General features: G+C 46.2%; 1 protein-coding gene across 3 annotated transcripts in view; it reads left to right on the forward strand.

The window, feature by feature from the left end:
• The window catches only part of LOC147022338 (nuclear receptor subfamily 1 group D member 1-like), a 46,927-nt gene extending 36,321 nt beyond the window's left edge, over positions 1-10,606 (forward strand). For 2 of the 3 annotated variants that reach the window (XM_085893123.1, XM_085893124.1), the window contains one exon: positions 10,316-10,606. In XM_085893123.1, the coding sequence (XP_085749249.1) occupies positions 10,316-10,468 (153 nt within the window). In that variant the 3' untranslated portion in view covers positions 10,469-10,606. The remainder of the gene's footprint in view (positions 1-10,315) is intronic. The other variant, XM_085893121.1, reaches the window with a different exon arrangement.
• The last annotated feature ends 6,094 nt before the right edge of the window (positions 10,607-16,700 follow it).

The raw sequence follows: 16,700 nt of genomic DNA on the forward strand, positions 1-16,700 counted from the left end.
TAGTTTTTTTTTTTGTACATATAGATGGGGCTCATGAAAGAGCTAAAAGTTTCTTGTTGAAACTCAAGAAATCAATCCCCCCAAGATTCCTCCAGGGAAGGAAAAGACAGAATTACACAAAATTTTATGAACACTGCAGAACCCATCTCGTTGTTCCTCTCACCTGGAGGGCAAGTAACATGGCCGGTGATCATCCCAGCTGTGGATGGTATGAAGGGATCTACATAAATCCTAACTACGCTAACATTCTTATACATTTAAACTGTTCCTGGGGTTATACCCTGCCAATAGGCCTTCATTAAACTACGGGGTTCCAAAATCCTGAATTTCCGTCGCCCCCGCGTTGGTGCACTTACATTTTTGGGCCGTGCCCACCAAATTTTCTTTCCTTGCCATTGCACAATTTTGTGGCTGGGCAGTATGACTCCATTGGCTGGCTTGCCCACCTGTGCACTCACCTGTGACACCCCCTCTATGCTGGAGCCACCTCCAAGCTCCACCACTCATTGGCCAAGCTGTCTCCATATCCGTGCTGCACTCGATGAAGCCTTACCCGGTACTGAAGCCTTGATCCTCCCCACAACAAGGAACTACGAATAAATTTACGAGTATCGTGTTTGCCCTCCAGAGCCAAAGATGGCTGTTCACATGTGAAATGGGAACAACCTGGGTATGTACCTTTGTCTATTGCAGAGAACAACTGCTGCCAGGACAACGAGTACACTCTGAGATGGCAAGTAGTGTATCCTGGTGTCAATGGCTATCCAAGAAGACGAGATCACTTGCTACCTGCAGTTTAGGCAGAAATTTGAAAAAAAAAAAAAAAAAAAACAGATTTCAGGGTGCTGGCAGTAACTAGCTTTGTCTTCACAAAACACACTGTGGAATCTTTAAGCTTCACCACTAACCAGTGCCACAAGACGTGTCTTCAGCCTGAACATTCATCCAATAGATGGTACACACATTCATGCAAGTTGACACTAGGGTGACAGTTTATCACTGGGTCGAGATTTAAACCCAGGCTCGACAGCTCAGAGGCGAGTGCGCATTCCTCTGAGCTATCCTGTGAGCATACCTCATTAATTTGTTTCCAAATTATGAGAGAGAGAGAGAGAGAGAGAGAGAGATATTGCGAGAGAGATATTGCGAGAGAGATATTGCGAGAGAGATATTGCGAGAGAGATATTGCGAGAGAGATATTGCGAGAGAGATATTGCGAGAGAGATATTGCGAGAGAGATATTGCGAGAGAGATATTGCGAGAGAGATATTGCGAGAGAGATATTGCGAGAGAGATATTGCGAGAGAGATATTGCGAGAGAGATATTGCGAGAGAGATATTGCGAGAGAGATATTGCGAGAGAGATATTGCGAGAGAGATATTGCGAGAGAGATATTGCGAGAGAGATATTGCGAGAGAGAGAGAGAGAGAGAGAGAGAGAGAGAGAGAGAGAGAGAGAGAGAGAGAGAGAGAGAGAGAGAGAGAGAGAGAGAGAGAGAGAGAGAGAGAGAGAGAGAGATAGAGATAGAGATAGATAGATTGACAAGTTTGACCCTTGCACCCTATAGAATCCACCATTTTGAGTAGACCTACTTAGCATTTGGAGATTCTACTCTCTTACTGCATGGAATTCCAATTACCTAACTGTACTGAATATCTTTCGGCAATGCGGCGTTGATAGTTCATGTCCATTAGACTCTGTTACTTTACTCCATATTGGAATGCTGGCTCTGCTCGAAGCTTCCGGGAACTCATGATAATGGAACTAAGCACTCAAAATTGAACATAATCAATTGCAACCATCTGAAAGGTGGAACTACCTGGTTGAATCACGTCGATTGCAACCACCTGAAAGGGCAAAACTAGAATTGAGTGGCAACCGATGATGCTGGAGTCTCCGCTTCAAGCATAGTGGATCTATCTCTACCTTTCACGATCCGACAGTGAGCAGTTAATGTCAAGTCCGTGCTCTGGCAGGGTCTAATACTTCGCTGGTTATAAAACAGGATTATTACCAACTTACCCCTCCAGGCAATCCGATTAAATACAAATGTTGGCATCGTGAAATGGCGTGAACAAGAAGCAGCACAGTCTCTTCAGAAATAAATGAAAAATAAACCAAAAGGTGACCACGTGTGACTTCTTTAAGGTCACACTGAGGTGAACAGAGCTGCTATCCACCAGGAGCGACTCCTTGAGGAATATCTGCCTACGAGAGATTCTGATGAGACTCGTTCTACAGAGTAACCATGAAAAATATGCGTTTGCCTCATAACGTCACCAAATGACGTCATAATGTCTCAAGCTTGACATATCTAGAAAGCACTCATCGAGGTGTTCAATTTGAGGTACGACACGATATGGTTCCTAAAACTTGAAAATTTGACCTTGGGGTCAAATATGTTTGACCTCAGGCGCTAACCATGAAGGTCAAGGCCAATCGCCACCAAAAACTAATCAGCTGAGCGCCAGACCATATACTACATTCCCATAAAGTTTGGAGACGATTCAATTAAAATTACTCAAAAAATAAGGGTTTCGTCGACTCCCCTGATTTGCGACAAAGTGACCTTGACCTTTGACCTTGACCTTCAAAATTTGTGCGCTGAAAGCGACCTCTATAGGCCTCTGATATGCAAAGTTACAAAAATTTCCCATGATAACTGTGCTCTGCAGAATTTTTTATGCGTGATTACAGACAAACAAACAAAAAAAAACATACAAGCTGACTAACATATCTTGCAAAAACTTCGTTTTGGCAAGATAATAATTCATTCATACAAGACATGGTAACAGAATCCCAATGGACGGATACAAATTGGACAAGAAATGCTCTACAAGAGAAACGAACTCGGCTGTGGCACCACACACAATAATCATGCACACTAAAACTGAGCAATACAGGCACAGGACGAAGAATCCCCATGTTGCTGTTGTACTTGAACAACCAGTGGAGCATGGAACTGTCCAGAGTCAAGAACTGTAATGGCTGCCAGAGCAGGGGATACAGGAGAGAGGCAAGAGCATCCAAGAGCATCCTTCCTCCCTGCCATTTGGTGGCACTCAAGCAATCCACGTATCTCCATGCCCTGATAGACACAGCACACGTCATGTATGGTCTCTCGTCCCAGGCGCATAGCAGACCAATCACAGCCCTGCAGGTTCAACCAATCATAGTTTGAGGCCTTGCACAAGTCTCTGCCTTGAGGTCCTGCCCCCCGAAGAGATTCACAAATCAAGCCTCACCCACAAAACCATTGGAGATGGAGAACAAGACCTCTCCACGATGGAGTCCTGTATCAAACTTACTTTCTATCCAAATGCCAATATAGACAACAGCTAAATGGAATATCCATAAAAAGAATTAGGTGGATTTGTCAACAGACAGGAAGTTTTATGCATATGCCATATGTATCATTTTAAGGCCAGAAATATTTTTCGGATGTTGGTTACCCATGATATTTGATAGATTTTTTTTTTCCCTTTTTCAACAGTCATTAAAACCCAAGTGCCAAGTCTGAAGTGGTTATGCTTGTTGGGCCAAGATAGTAAAAGAGCAGTTTGAATCTTTGTTTACAAATCAATTGTTTTCCAATCAATTGTGCCTTGGACGAATCGTCGCCTCCACCATCAAACTTGAACTTGTTTCTGCTTAGTTGTAATTTGGTGTGGACTTTGAAGATCTGACAGCATTTCATTTTGATAAAGCGTCAGCCTAAGGGTCTGATACCGTGGAATAACTAGAGATTTCATAGAACAGCTTACCCTGCACACAGTCTTCAAGTATATCATTCAATTGAAGAAAAAATAGATTTTAAAAGGCGTATAAAAAACAATTCCGGATGTTTAGCGCCATTGATGCAGTGTCTTACACACCACCTTATTTAACATGTCCAAGTACTGCTAAACGGTATGGTTTTGAAAGCAGCAAAAAGGCGATTTGTGTTCTACAGTGTTTAAGTATATTCTTCAATTGAAACGAAAGAGATTTTAAAGGTCCTAGAAAAAAATTCTGGAAGTTTACCACTGTAAATGTGTCTTGTACACCTTATTTAACAAGCTACACTAGTTGTTCTTGCCTGTTGTTTGTGTCCTTTATGACATCCTTAAAAACAGTAAGTTTCCTGTTTGGAATGATTTTCAAATTTGTTTCACTGCCAGGCAGGTCGACAGAGTAAAAAAAAAACTCACTCCTCTCTGAGCGTGTGTGATCAGGACAAATTAAGAGCTAAAGTACTGATAAACTCCAGGTTTGTTTTCCGATTCATGTTCAAAATGTAACATTCAATTGAAATGAAGTTGTTCCTCGATCATAAACTGATGTTTATAGACAGACAGACGGACAGAAGTGAACCAATTGCTTCACCCTACTTTTTGCTTGGGTAATAATAAGTAATAACCATTTATGCCTGGTGTTGGCTTAATGGTGAGAGTGGTGGGCTTGGGATCATTGGGTTCTGAGTTCAAATCCTGCTTAGCTGTTGAATTACTACCAGGTGGGGTTGACTGAGCCTGTCATCTTTCTGAAGTCGGCAAAATGAGTACCAGCATGCTGCTGGTATCCTGCGACGGAGTGGCGACCCATCCAGGATTGTGCCCGATAGCCAAGGAGACTGCTGAAGCAGCACCAATGCTCTGCACAGAGTATGGTCCCTTTGGATGGCTGGAATAACCATTTGGGGTAACCTGCGTCGGAGTGGCGACCTATGCAGGACTATACTCCTTGCCAATGAAACTGCCTCAGCAGCGCTCTGTGCCTTTATGGCATGAAAGGAATGGTGTTATTATTATTATAATTAATAAATAGATAGCCTTTAAAGTGCTATTTTATTCATTTTTTCAGCCATTCAACAACATTTAGTTGTATTCGATTATTTCCCTCACCAAAGGACAGGGTATTGCCTTTGGATCTGTTAGTTTGTCTGCACAGAATGTGAGTGTCACACACTATGTGTATTAATTACATTAGAACCTTTACAATCTTCAGACCCTATAAGACACCTAAAACCCTTAAGAGCCTTGAGACCCCTTCGAACCCAAAAACCCTTTCGACTCTTTAAGATCTCAAAGACCTGTTAAAACCCCTGAAACCCTTTTGAACTCTCAGACCCCATATAACCCATTACACCCTGAGAACCCTTAGACCTCTATGACCCTTAAGATCCTCTTGGACACTTTAAAACCCTGAAGACCCTTAGATTCCTTTCTACCCTTTAGACCTTCACACCTTTCAGACTTTTTAATACCCTGTCTTTGACCTTTGACCTTTCAACCCTTTTAAGACATTTAAGACCCTTTGGATCCTTCAGACAATTCCGACCCTTTGGACCTTAAATTACACCCTTTATACCCCTTCGATCTTTTAAGACCTTTTAGACCATTTTGACGCTTGAGACCCATTTAGATCTTGTCAGACCTTTACACCTTTTGACCTTTAGACCTTCAGACCATTTGACCTTTCCAACTTTTCAGACCTAAGAACTTTACACATTTACGAGACCATTTAGACCTTTCATTTGCAATCAACAACCTTTCATTTAGTACATCCTTCCATTTATTTATTTATTTATTTTTGTATACATTGTCAAGGCTCGTACAAGACATGACAAACAGAAAATATAACAAGGGGGGCATGAGACAAGAGGGGTGGGAGAGGAAAGCACAACACAGTAAGGAAGAGAGACATTAGATCTGTGGAAGGGAGAGCGATGGAGCGGGATACATGGGGTAAACAAGATGGCCACTCCAGGGACTTTCAGGAAGGAAAGCAGGGAATTTAAAGGAGGTGGGTTTGGGGTGGATTAACGTGGGCTGAAAAGATAAAGGTTTTGGATGGGGGAAGATATGAGATGGTGAACAGCTATTTTGAAGACCTGGAGGGAGGAGTAGGATTGAAAAAAACAGGATTTGCAACACAAAATGTCCTGAAGAGGGTCTGCAATCTCTGATTGCTCTTTACTCGAAGCACCCGCTCCCTTGCGGAGCCGTCAAGGGGGTCATGTTATTATATTTATGCCTATTTTACTCCAAGGGGTCCCAGGATTACACACCCAAAAAAATGTTTGCAATCGGTTCAGCCGTTTTTGTGGTACCTGGGAACAGACGGATGGACGGATGGTGAATTATAGTAAGATTGTTGAAATTTGCTTTCTTTTTCGTCATCATTCAGCTTTATTCAATTGCACTGGAATCTTCAAACCCTCTTGGGAATGCATTACAAACATACATTCCTCATATGTTTTTTCTACTACATATGCAATTTGTGAACCTTTGGTCCAAATAGGCTGTTTCAAATACTCCCAGTGTGGTTTTGTAACCATATGCTTGTGCGATTGTTTAGTCCTTGCTGGTGAGGAACCGGGCACCATCCAGGAGTTCTGGCAAAATTATTGTGAAGAAGTTCATTATGACGTTGCCCATCAAGGGGTCTTGGGTAATGTCCAAGCTGCATCTGGAGACTATTGTAGCCAACATGCAGTGAGCTTTCCAAAAATCGCCAATGAATTGCAGCGAATGTCCAGTGAAGAACATGCTGCACGAGCCAACAACCTCCCTTGTCTTTTAACGCCTCACATGCCCGACTTTTTTCAGCACTGTTATTCTTTCCAAAAATGGCCAGACAGGTCCATGAAGCACTTCAGCATTGTGTTCCTGTTTCCTGGTGGAGAGTACTTCACATTTAGTGTGCTTGGAAGGTGTTGTCCTGCATATGGAACACTCGCTGTATCCTGCATTTTGTATCAAAATGGTGATGTATCATTCATTGGAGATTATCTGAGAGCTTGAACCTGTTGCTGCGTTTGAGCCTGGGGAGTAACTTCTGAAATCTATCGATCCGGGTTCTTCCCACCGCCTTTGTTTTTTGTTCCTTTCACACTTCCTTCTACTTTTTCACATTTTTCTTCCTTGATTCTAATTCTTGCTTTTTCTTTTCTTTTATCTCTCGTACTCTTTATTTCTTTCTCTCTTTATCTATCTGTCTAAGGAGAAGTATATTCTTGCAGAAAGTTTTCTGTAAAGCTCACTTGGCTGTGTCCTGGATGGGTTTGAGGGTAGAAGAGTAGTGGCTGAAACTCAAATCCTATCCAGGTTCCTCCTGATGACTCCATCTTTGCTCTTTACTTTTTTGGGTTCCATCTGATGACTCCAATGCAGTATTTGGTTTTCCATTTAATTAAATGGAAATTCTAATTATTTTTTATGCAGCAAGAGGCTGCGGACTCGGCTGCGGGGCTGATGCAATTCCCTCTTCTGGTTTTGGCAGAAATTTAGAATTTGTTCAGTGCCGGTGATAGCTCACCTACTTTTTTGTGAAGGACACCATGGGATCTTTAATGCCCACCAACGAATGCTGGCAGACGGTATGCCTTTTTAGCGTCCATCCGAGGGATGGCACACACATTGATGAATCACCCTACCTGTGAAACACCAGCATAACAGTTTATAGCTGGGTTGAGATTTGAACCCAGGCTCGACAGTTTAGAGGTGAGTGTGCACACCTGTAGGCCATCCTGTAAACCCACTTGATTGGAAATATATTGTCGTGATGGGTTTTATAGAGTCATGTCCACTTTTTCTTTTTTCGTTTTATAGAGTCATGTCCACAATTTTTTTTTTCGGTGGTCTGTGAGTTTGACTCTGCTAATTTGAGCAAAAAAGCCAGAGCAGACCCGGTCTCAGGCAACGTTTAGTCGGCTTCGCAGCCGGTCTGCTCTCGCTTTTTTGCTCAAATTAGTGGAGTTGATCTAGTTTTTTACTTTTCATTGGAACCACCTTCTTCCTCTTTAAAAATGTGTCATCCCAACCACCCCAATCTTGTACAAACTACAACAGATGCTTTTGGAGTGCAAACCTGGAAGCTTTGCCACCTGTTTGTGAAGTCCCACAAGTGAAGTCCCAACATGGAGTACCAGCATCTGCAATTTAACCACATCTGCCTCAAAAAAACCTGCTACCTTGCTTGCTGAGGTTTTGACCCCCTGTGGAGAGCTTTAAGGCAAACAATTTAATGCAAGCCATGGGTTTTTGTTTACTGACCAGCTGCGAAGCCGATGAAACGTTGCCCGAGACCTGGTTTGCATTCGCTTTTTGCTCAAATTAGCGGAGTCGATCTAGTTTTTTACTTTTGGTTAGAAGCGCCTTCTTTCTCTTTAAAAATGCGTAACTTCAACAGTGGTGAGAAAAGTTTGTGAACCCTTAAGAATTTTCTGTATTTCCACATACATCTGACCTAAAATGTGATCAGATCTTCATGTAAGTCCTAATAATAAATAAAGAGAACCTGATTAAACAAATCAGGTCAGGTGAGGTATGGGAGCATGCACCGGAGCGGCGTGTTGCTGCATCCACTTTCTGCCGGTACTCCAGGGGCTTCCGTCTATCCATACTCCAGGCAGATGCCTGGCCCATCCCCATCTTCTTGAGATGCTGATCAACCCACTGCAACCATGAGGCACCTGGTCGGCCCGTTGACCTCCTCCACTCATGAGGCTCCCTTACTGATAGAATCTGGTGAGCAGGATCAGCGTCAGGAAAATGAGCCAAGTATCCATACAGCCGCAGCTGATGCTCACAGACTATACAGGTAACAAATCTCATCTGAGTCTCTCTCAGCAACTGCTCGTTGGACCCAAAGTCCGACCTGCGACAGCCAAGGATTCTCCGAAGAGGCATGGTACCGAAAGAGTTAAGTCTGTTCCAGATCCCTGGTCAGAGTCTTAGTCTCACATCCTTAGAGCAAGACTGGAAGCCACATGGTCATTCTCCTTTGCCACATCAAAAGCGTTGGAATACCAAGTTCAACGATGAGCCTGTGGCTGCTGAAACCATGAACCAGTCACCCTAAGTCCACGACTTTTTACGATGTCAAGGAACTGAATGCTATTCTGGTTCACAGTTCCAGACCTATGGGGACCATCATAAGTCTCATAACCATCCCTATCAGTGCCAGTCAATGCATTGAAATCCCCCAACACTAGAAGAGTATCTCACCTGGGGCACTGCTCAACCACAGACTCCAGCGTGGCATAGAATGCGTCCTTCATGGTGAGATCACTCTCCTTAGTCGGAGCATATACAGAGACCAGGTAAACGACAACCAAGGAGTGACAAATCTTTTGTCTCATAATTCGCTCGTTGATGGATGTTACCTCAATTATCATGGGTGTCGGCCTATTTGACACAGCTGCAGCAACTCCTTGGGCATGGTAACCATCAGAGTGACCAGACCAATAGTAGGTGTAACCACCTGCCATGATCTCACCACTATCCAGTCTCCAAACCTCAGAGAGTGCTGCAATACAGATGTTGAAACACTGGAGCTCAGATGATAACAGAGACAGGTGATTGTCCTCTCTTCAGGATAGGACATTCCAGGCACCCACCTGAAGGGATTGCCTCAGGTTAAACCTAGGAGACCGCTGTTCTGGTGGATCATACCTCAGCACCACTCTGTCACACACCACCGCATTCTGACCCAGGAAGTTTACACCGTGCTTTTCCTCCGATCATCAAGTTATTGGGGTCCCGAATGCTTTGCCTCAATCCTGTCATCCAGTGAGCTGCCCTGCAAAGGACAGCAGCATTGGAGGTACTCCCACGTAGTGGGTTTTCAGTTTTCTTTGAATTCCTGGGTTTTGCGGAATGAAGTGTTTTATGCTGGCTGGAGTGCAAATCCTGCCACCAACCTCTTAAAAACAAGTAACCCCACTGCAGGAGGACAGCCACAGACACAGTTGGGCATGAGATATGAATGTCCGTTGGCTCACAAGGAGCTCCTCCGCCCTTTGACAGGTTGTTTTTTGTAATCCTGCTGGGTGTCCATGTCCATATACCCTCCTCAGCAGGAAACCTGGTGGGGGAGACGGTTTAGTCGCCGACAACCTGGCCATGAAACAGGTTTTCATGGTATCTGCAGCAAGTCACAGAATCAATCTGGCCTGACCTGACAATAAAATTGATTAAACAAATATCACACAAAAAAATCTTCGTTTTCATTTATTTACTGAGTAAAATGATCCAACATTAAATTCCGTTGTCGGAAAAAGTATGTGAAGCTTGACATTCAGTAACTGGTGGCACCCCCCTTGAGCAGCGATAACTTTTAACATGTTTCCTGTAACTCTTGATTAGTCCTGCACATCAGCTTGGAAGAATTTTGGCCCATTCCTCCTTTCACAGCTACCATCATACTCCCACCACCATGCTTCACAGTTAGGATGATGTTCTCATGTTGGAATGCAGTGTTTGGTTTTCGCCAAACATAACATTTCTCATTTACACCAAAAAATTCCACTTTCGTCTCATCTGTCCACAGAATATTCTTCCAATAGCCTTCGGGACCATCCAGGTGGTCTTTGGCAAACCTGAGACGGCGGCAATGTTGTTCTTGGAGAGCAATGGCTTCCTCCTTCCTATCCTCCCATGCACACCATTCTTGTTCAGCGTTTTCCTGATGGTGGACTCATGAACACTGGCATTAGCCAATGCAGGAGAGGCCTGCAGATCCTGAGACTTTACCCTGGGGTTCTTTGTGACGACGTTGATTATTGTATGCCTTGTTTTTGGAGTGATTTTCATTGGACGACTGCTCCTGGAAAGAGTAACAATGGTGTTGAATTTTCTCCATTTGTACACTATCTGCCTGACAGTGGATTTGTGGAGCCCACCATGTTTCGAAATGGTTGTGTAACCCTTTCCTGACCGATGAGCATTGAGAACTCCTTTTCTGAGGTCCGCAGAAATCTCTTTTGATCGGGGCATGACAAGCTTCCACAAATCTGTGTGGTGAAGACCAGGCTCTGATGGTGATGAACAAAGTTTATGTTTTTCATATAAGGCAGGGCCACCCAAACTCACTCCTGATTGTCATCCCATTGATTGAAACATCTGACTGTAATTACCCCCTTAATTGAACTGATTAACAGAGGTTCACCTACGTTTTCTGACAAATTGAATGTTGGATCATTTTGTTCAATAAATAATTGAAAAAGTAGATTTTTTTAATGTGATATTTGTTTAATTAGGTTCTCTTTTTCTATTATTATGAGTTAGATGAAGATCTGATCACATTTTAGGTCAAATTTATGCAGAAATACAGAAAATTCTAAAGGACACACACACACACACACACTTGCTGTCCAGGGTATCAGAACAGCCCTTGGAACAAAACTTTGAGAACAAGAAAACTTCACAGCTTCGTCGATGAATCGTGATCCCTCATAAAATTTTTATCCCTCATAAAAAATTTTTTATCCCTCATAAAAACGGAGGTGGATACTTCTAGCACTGCGACTCCTTCCACCTTATGACATCCACATATAGAAATAACAACCAATGACACACATACAAACAACTCACTCTTACATATATACTCGTGTGGATCAGCTCGCTACGCTCGCCTCTCCACACCTTGCTGCAGAGATTGACATCACGGATTTGCTGTGTTGTCATGATTTACACCAATCATAATACAGACATTACTTTTGTACAAATTTATTTGTAATACTAGACGACCCGTGAACCCACTGGGTTCCCGTTGTGACAGTGGTTGATATAAAAATTTTCAAAAAAAAGAAAAAAAAAAGATAGTTCCAGAAAACTATACCGCTGAGGTTGTTTGCATTGATCAAATACTCCTGAAGAGTACTTGACTGAATCCAGAATTGATTTTTTAATAATTTTTTTTCGTTGCCCGATTTGAATGAAACTTGATACTGCACACCGCAGGCAAATGGTGAGTAAGGTGGCCCTAAAATTTTTGCGCTATCGTTTACCATTTTGGCTGTATTTTGGGAACATACATACATACATACATACATACATACATACAAGATGAGAGTTTTAGTAATATATTGATCGATTAGTGATATTATATTTATTTGTAATATAAAACAGTCAGAGTGGTCTAAATGGTCAATGGTATCAGCTGTCTAATCTGTTTAAAGGGTGGAAGGGATCTAAATGGTGTTAATGTCTGAGGGGTCTCAAGGGTCTTTTGGTTTCTCGGTGACTTTTGGGTCTTCGGGTTCTTTTGAACCATCTGGGTCTTTTGATTCCTCGGGGTCTTTTGGGTCTTTTTGAGGTCTTTGGGATCTTAAGGGTCTTGGGGGTTTTAAACAGTCTTCAACGGTGAAATGGGTCTCAGCAGTCCAATTGTACATAATTAATAGACGTACGTGTGTGAAGTAAGGGTGCATCTGATGTTCAAACAGCACGTAATTAAGAGTCCATAATAAAAGCCTTTTGACTTTAGAAGTTAGTGTGTACTAGGTGCGGTGGGACGCAAGAAGCACGCGGGCCACCATCTACTCCGCTTTATTGCGCGACCAGAAGCACAGTCCTGCCACCCCTAGCGGGCGAGGCATGATATACGAAAACCCAATCACGTGACACAGCACACTCCTCCCCCCGTAAAATGACCCGTCACATAACGAACGGATACTCACAACATGACCATCAGAAACCCATCAACACTCATAATCCTCCAAGTACCGCGGCCGCACCCTGACCCGCCTCGGACGGGCAGCGCCACCAGACAGTCCAGGCTCATACGCCTCCCGGCTCGGTCGAGGTGACACCCTCGCCGGACTCGCACTTTCCGCAACACCAGCTACCCCCGACTGCCCAGCCTGCTCGACGTCCCCGGGTAGGACGGCATCAGGCGAAGACCCCCTCGGCGCCGGCCCAGCCAGTCCCGGCGATACAACGTCAGGTGCCGGCGAGACTACCGGTGGGGGCCCCGCAACGTTCGGCTCGGGGAGGTGTGGGGGGGGTGACGCTGAACAGCGATCATGCATCTGGTCCACGTGCCGCTTCCACACATCCCCACCATCAGTCCGCACCATGCAATTCGCCGGCCCCAGCACCCCAGAGACCACCGCTGGCACCCACTTGGAACTGTGGAAATAATCGCGTACCATCACCCGCTGCCCCACCTCGAAGCTGCGCAGCCGCGCCGGACGCGACATAGCCCCACTCCCCGACCCTCCAGGTCGCAGCAAATCTAGCCTGGACCGCAAAGCCCGTCCATAGAGACAAATGGCAGGCGAGTCACCCGTGACAGGATGAACTGCGTTCCTGTAATGGAGCAAAAAAACATCGACCACCGTCTGCACAGGTGCAACACCCCCCCTGCGCAAAGCCCGCTTCAACATCTTGACAAACGACTCAGCTTGGCCATTCGTCTCAGGATGATAAGGTGCGGACCTTCGATGTCGAATACCATTCTGGCGCATAAACTCATCAAATACACCCGCGATGAACTGCGGACCATTATCAGAGACCAGGATCTCCGGCAACCCTTTATTAGCAAAGATCGTCCGCAGCTTCTCTACCGTAATGCTTGCTGAAGTATGCTGCATTACTACCACCTCCGGCCATTTCGAGAATGCATCAATCACAATCAAAAACATCTTGCCATTAACCGGTCCCGCAAAATCTACATGGACCCTCTGCCAAGCTCGGTCTGGCACAGGCCAGAGACTCTAAGCTCGACGCGGGTTATCAGCATCTGTCTGGCACGTGGTGCAACGCTTAACCAATTGCTCAATGTCTTTGTCCAACCCCGGCCACCACAACAGGCTACGAGCAAGACTCTTGGTCTTCACGATGCCCAGGTGACTGACATGCAGTTCTTCCAAACACCGCTGCCTGAACCTCGGTGGAATCACGGTCCTCATTCCCCACATTATGCACCGTTGGACCAACGACAGCTCCGCTGCGCGTGACGTGAAAGGTCGAAATGCCGGTGTCGAAGGCAGATCGCTCCAATTCCCCGTAGAAATCGCCTGGACGACACGGGCAAGCACCGGATCACGAGCCGACTCCACCGCGACCTGCCTGGCCGTGACCGGCCCGCTTTGGACCTGGTCCAGCGCAAACACGTCGACCCGGTCGCCCAGCTCAGACGCAGGTGGACCCTCCGCACACGGCAAGCGTGAGAGCCCGTCGCAGTTAGCATGCTTCTCGGTGCTTCTGAACTGAATATCATAATCGTAAGCACCCAGAAACAGACACCACCGCTGTATTCGCGCGGCTGCTACCACCGGCACTCCGCATTCGGGTCTCAGGATGAATTGAAGCGGTTTGTGATCCGTCTGTAAAATGAAATGCCGTCCCAGCAGATATTGATGAAACGTCCGCACACCCCAGACGATGCTGAGAGCCTCCCGTTCGATCTGGGCATATCCGCGCTCTGCTGTGGACAGGGTCCGGGATGCAAAACAAACAGGCCGCTCGGAACCATCGTCCATCCTGTGGGAGAGCACTGCCCCGATGCCATATGCAGAGCTGTCGCATGCCAATAGGAGCGGACGCGCAGGCTCGTAGTGCACGAGGACCGTATCCTCTGTGAGCAGCCGCTTGACGCGGTCGAACGACGCCTGGTGTGCAAGCCCCCAAATCCAGCGCTCGTCCTTCTTGAGCAACCGCGTCAGCGGCGCAAGTTGTGAGCTGAGCCCGCGCACGAAGCTTTGGTAATACTGGGCCATACCAATGAACGCGCGCAGCTGCATCTTGTCGCGAGGCGGTGGCATGCGCTGAATCGCCTCCACCTTCCGAGGACCTTTCAACAGCCCCTCCGGCGTGATGATGTGCCCGAGGTATTCCAAGCGCTGCTTGAAGAACGCGCACTTGTCCCTGTTTAAGCGCAGGCCGCACGCTTCTAGCTTCGTCAGCACTCGGGCAATGTTCGCCAGATGCTCGTCCGCCGTTTTCCCCGCAATGAGTACATCGTCCAGGTAGGTCTGAGCGGGCAGGCCAATGCAAACCTGATCCATAGCTTTCTGCCACAAAGCTGGAGCCGAAGCAATCCCAAAACAGAGTCGGGTATATCGATAGAGTCCTTGACACGTGTTGATTGTCAAAAGCTCGCTACTCCTGGGATCCATTGGCAGGTGAAAATATGCATCACGCAGGTCTAGCTTCGTGAAGTATCGACTCCCCGCCAATCGCGCATATATTTCATCGATTGACGGCAATGGATATTGCTCCACGCTGAGCCCCGGGTTAACTGTGGATTTGAAGTCCCCGCACAATCGGACGTCCCCATTCCGTTTCAGCACCGTGACAACCGGGGTGGCCCAATCCGAGCATGACACCCGTTTGATCACTCCACAGGCCTCTAGCCTATCCAGTTCACCCTTGACCTTGTCCCGCAGGGCATACGGCACCGGACGCGGTTTACAAAACCGAGGAATCATCCCCTCCTTCAAGAAGAGTTTCGCCTCCATGCCCTTGAGTTTCCCAAGGTCGTCTCTAAACAACCGTTGATGTCTTTGAAGAATCTCCTCCAACTGATCCTCCCACTGGCTCGGCACGGGTTGCACAAGGTGAACTGCGGCCCAGTCTAGCCTGATGCGGGTCATCCAATCTCGGCCGAGGAGAGACGGCCCGCTCCCCCGCACGACGTACACCCGAAGCGTGGCGACCTGGCCTTGATACCGCACAGACACGTCTGCCATCCCGACTGGCGTTATCTTCTCACGGGTGTACGTGAACAGCGCGAGGTTTGACCTGATAAGCTTCAAGCCATTGAGTCTACGCGCGGTCTGTTCGCCGATGAGCGACAGCACTGCTCCCGTATCGACCTGGAACGTGATCGGCGTTTCGTTCACTTCGACCTCCACCGTCATCGGGCGCGCCGTCGTCGGGCCAACTGAACCCAGGCTCAACACCGGCCGCTGGTTCCGCCCCGAGTCGCGTCGCACATCGCCGTCCACGACTTTAACGGTGGCCGACGCCCCACGGCACACACGCGCCAAATGACCCACCTTGTGACATTTCAAACACACGTTTGTGTTTCAGACCCCGCGTGGCCGGTGATGGCTCGAACATCCCCGCGAGTCTGCTCAACCGCCATGTGTGCTTTCATTTTCTCCACGATGTCCCGAAACGCCAGCCCGTCATCCCGGGGCCTGTTCGGTGCCACTAAGTCACCCAGCAGCCGATAATGCTCCGGCGAAAGCGAAGCGAGCAAGATTGACTTCTGCTTGCTCTCGTCGACCACATCGTTCGCGTGGAAATAGCAATCCAATTGCTCTGAAAACGATTCGAAGTCGTCCCCGTCGAAAACGGGCATAAGTCCGTATGATCCCATCTTCGTCAGCCAACTAGTGTGTACTAGGTGCGGTGGGACGCAAGAAGCACGCGGGCCACCATCTACTCCGCTTTATTGCGCGACCAGAAGCACAGTCCTGCCACCCCTAGCGGGTGAGGCATAATATACGAAAACCCAATCACGTGACACAGCACAGAAGTTAGATTTAGTTAGAAGCCTTTTGACTATTCGTGGAATCAAATATCTCAGCAAAGAAGCATATCACGTTTGCAAGCTTCCTACATGACAATATATCTACATGTAGATGTAGATATAGATATAGGTCCAAAAAATATTGGACCTGAAGAGTGATGACATTATTCCATCACGATCCCACAAAAAAGTAAAAGTCAAAATATATTGTGATGTTCGTCCATAAGAGGATTGCGGTGTCATATTGTGGCATTGTAATGTGGTTCAATTCTTCATTCTTCCTCATTATTCTTTTTCTTCATTCTTGTTCTTTATCCATCACAATCCCACAACAAAAGTAAGTTGTCAAAAGATGTCGTGATGATAATCCAGAAGAGTATTGTGGAATCGTCATGTGGTGTCATTCTAACCTTTGTTTGGTTTTATTTTTATTTTTGAGATGTCAACCCTC

Source organism: Eptatretus burgeri, chromosome 8, assembly GCF_056783735.1.
Source record: "Eptatretus burgeri isolate ZD-2024b chromosome 8, Ebu_testis_v1, whole genome shotgun sequence".
In the NCBI taxonomy this organism is placed as follows: domain Eukaryota; kingdom Metazoa; phylum Chordata; class Myxini; order Myxiniformes; family Myxinidae; genus Eptatretus; species Eptatretus burgeri.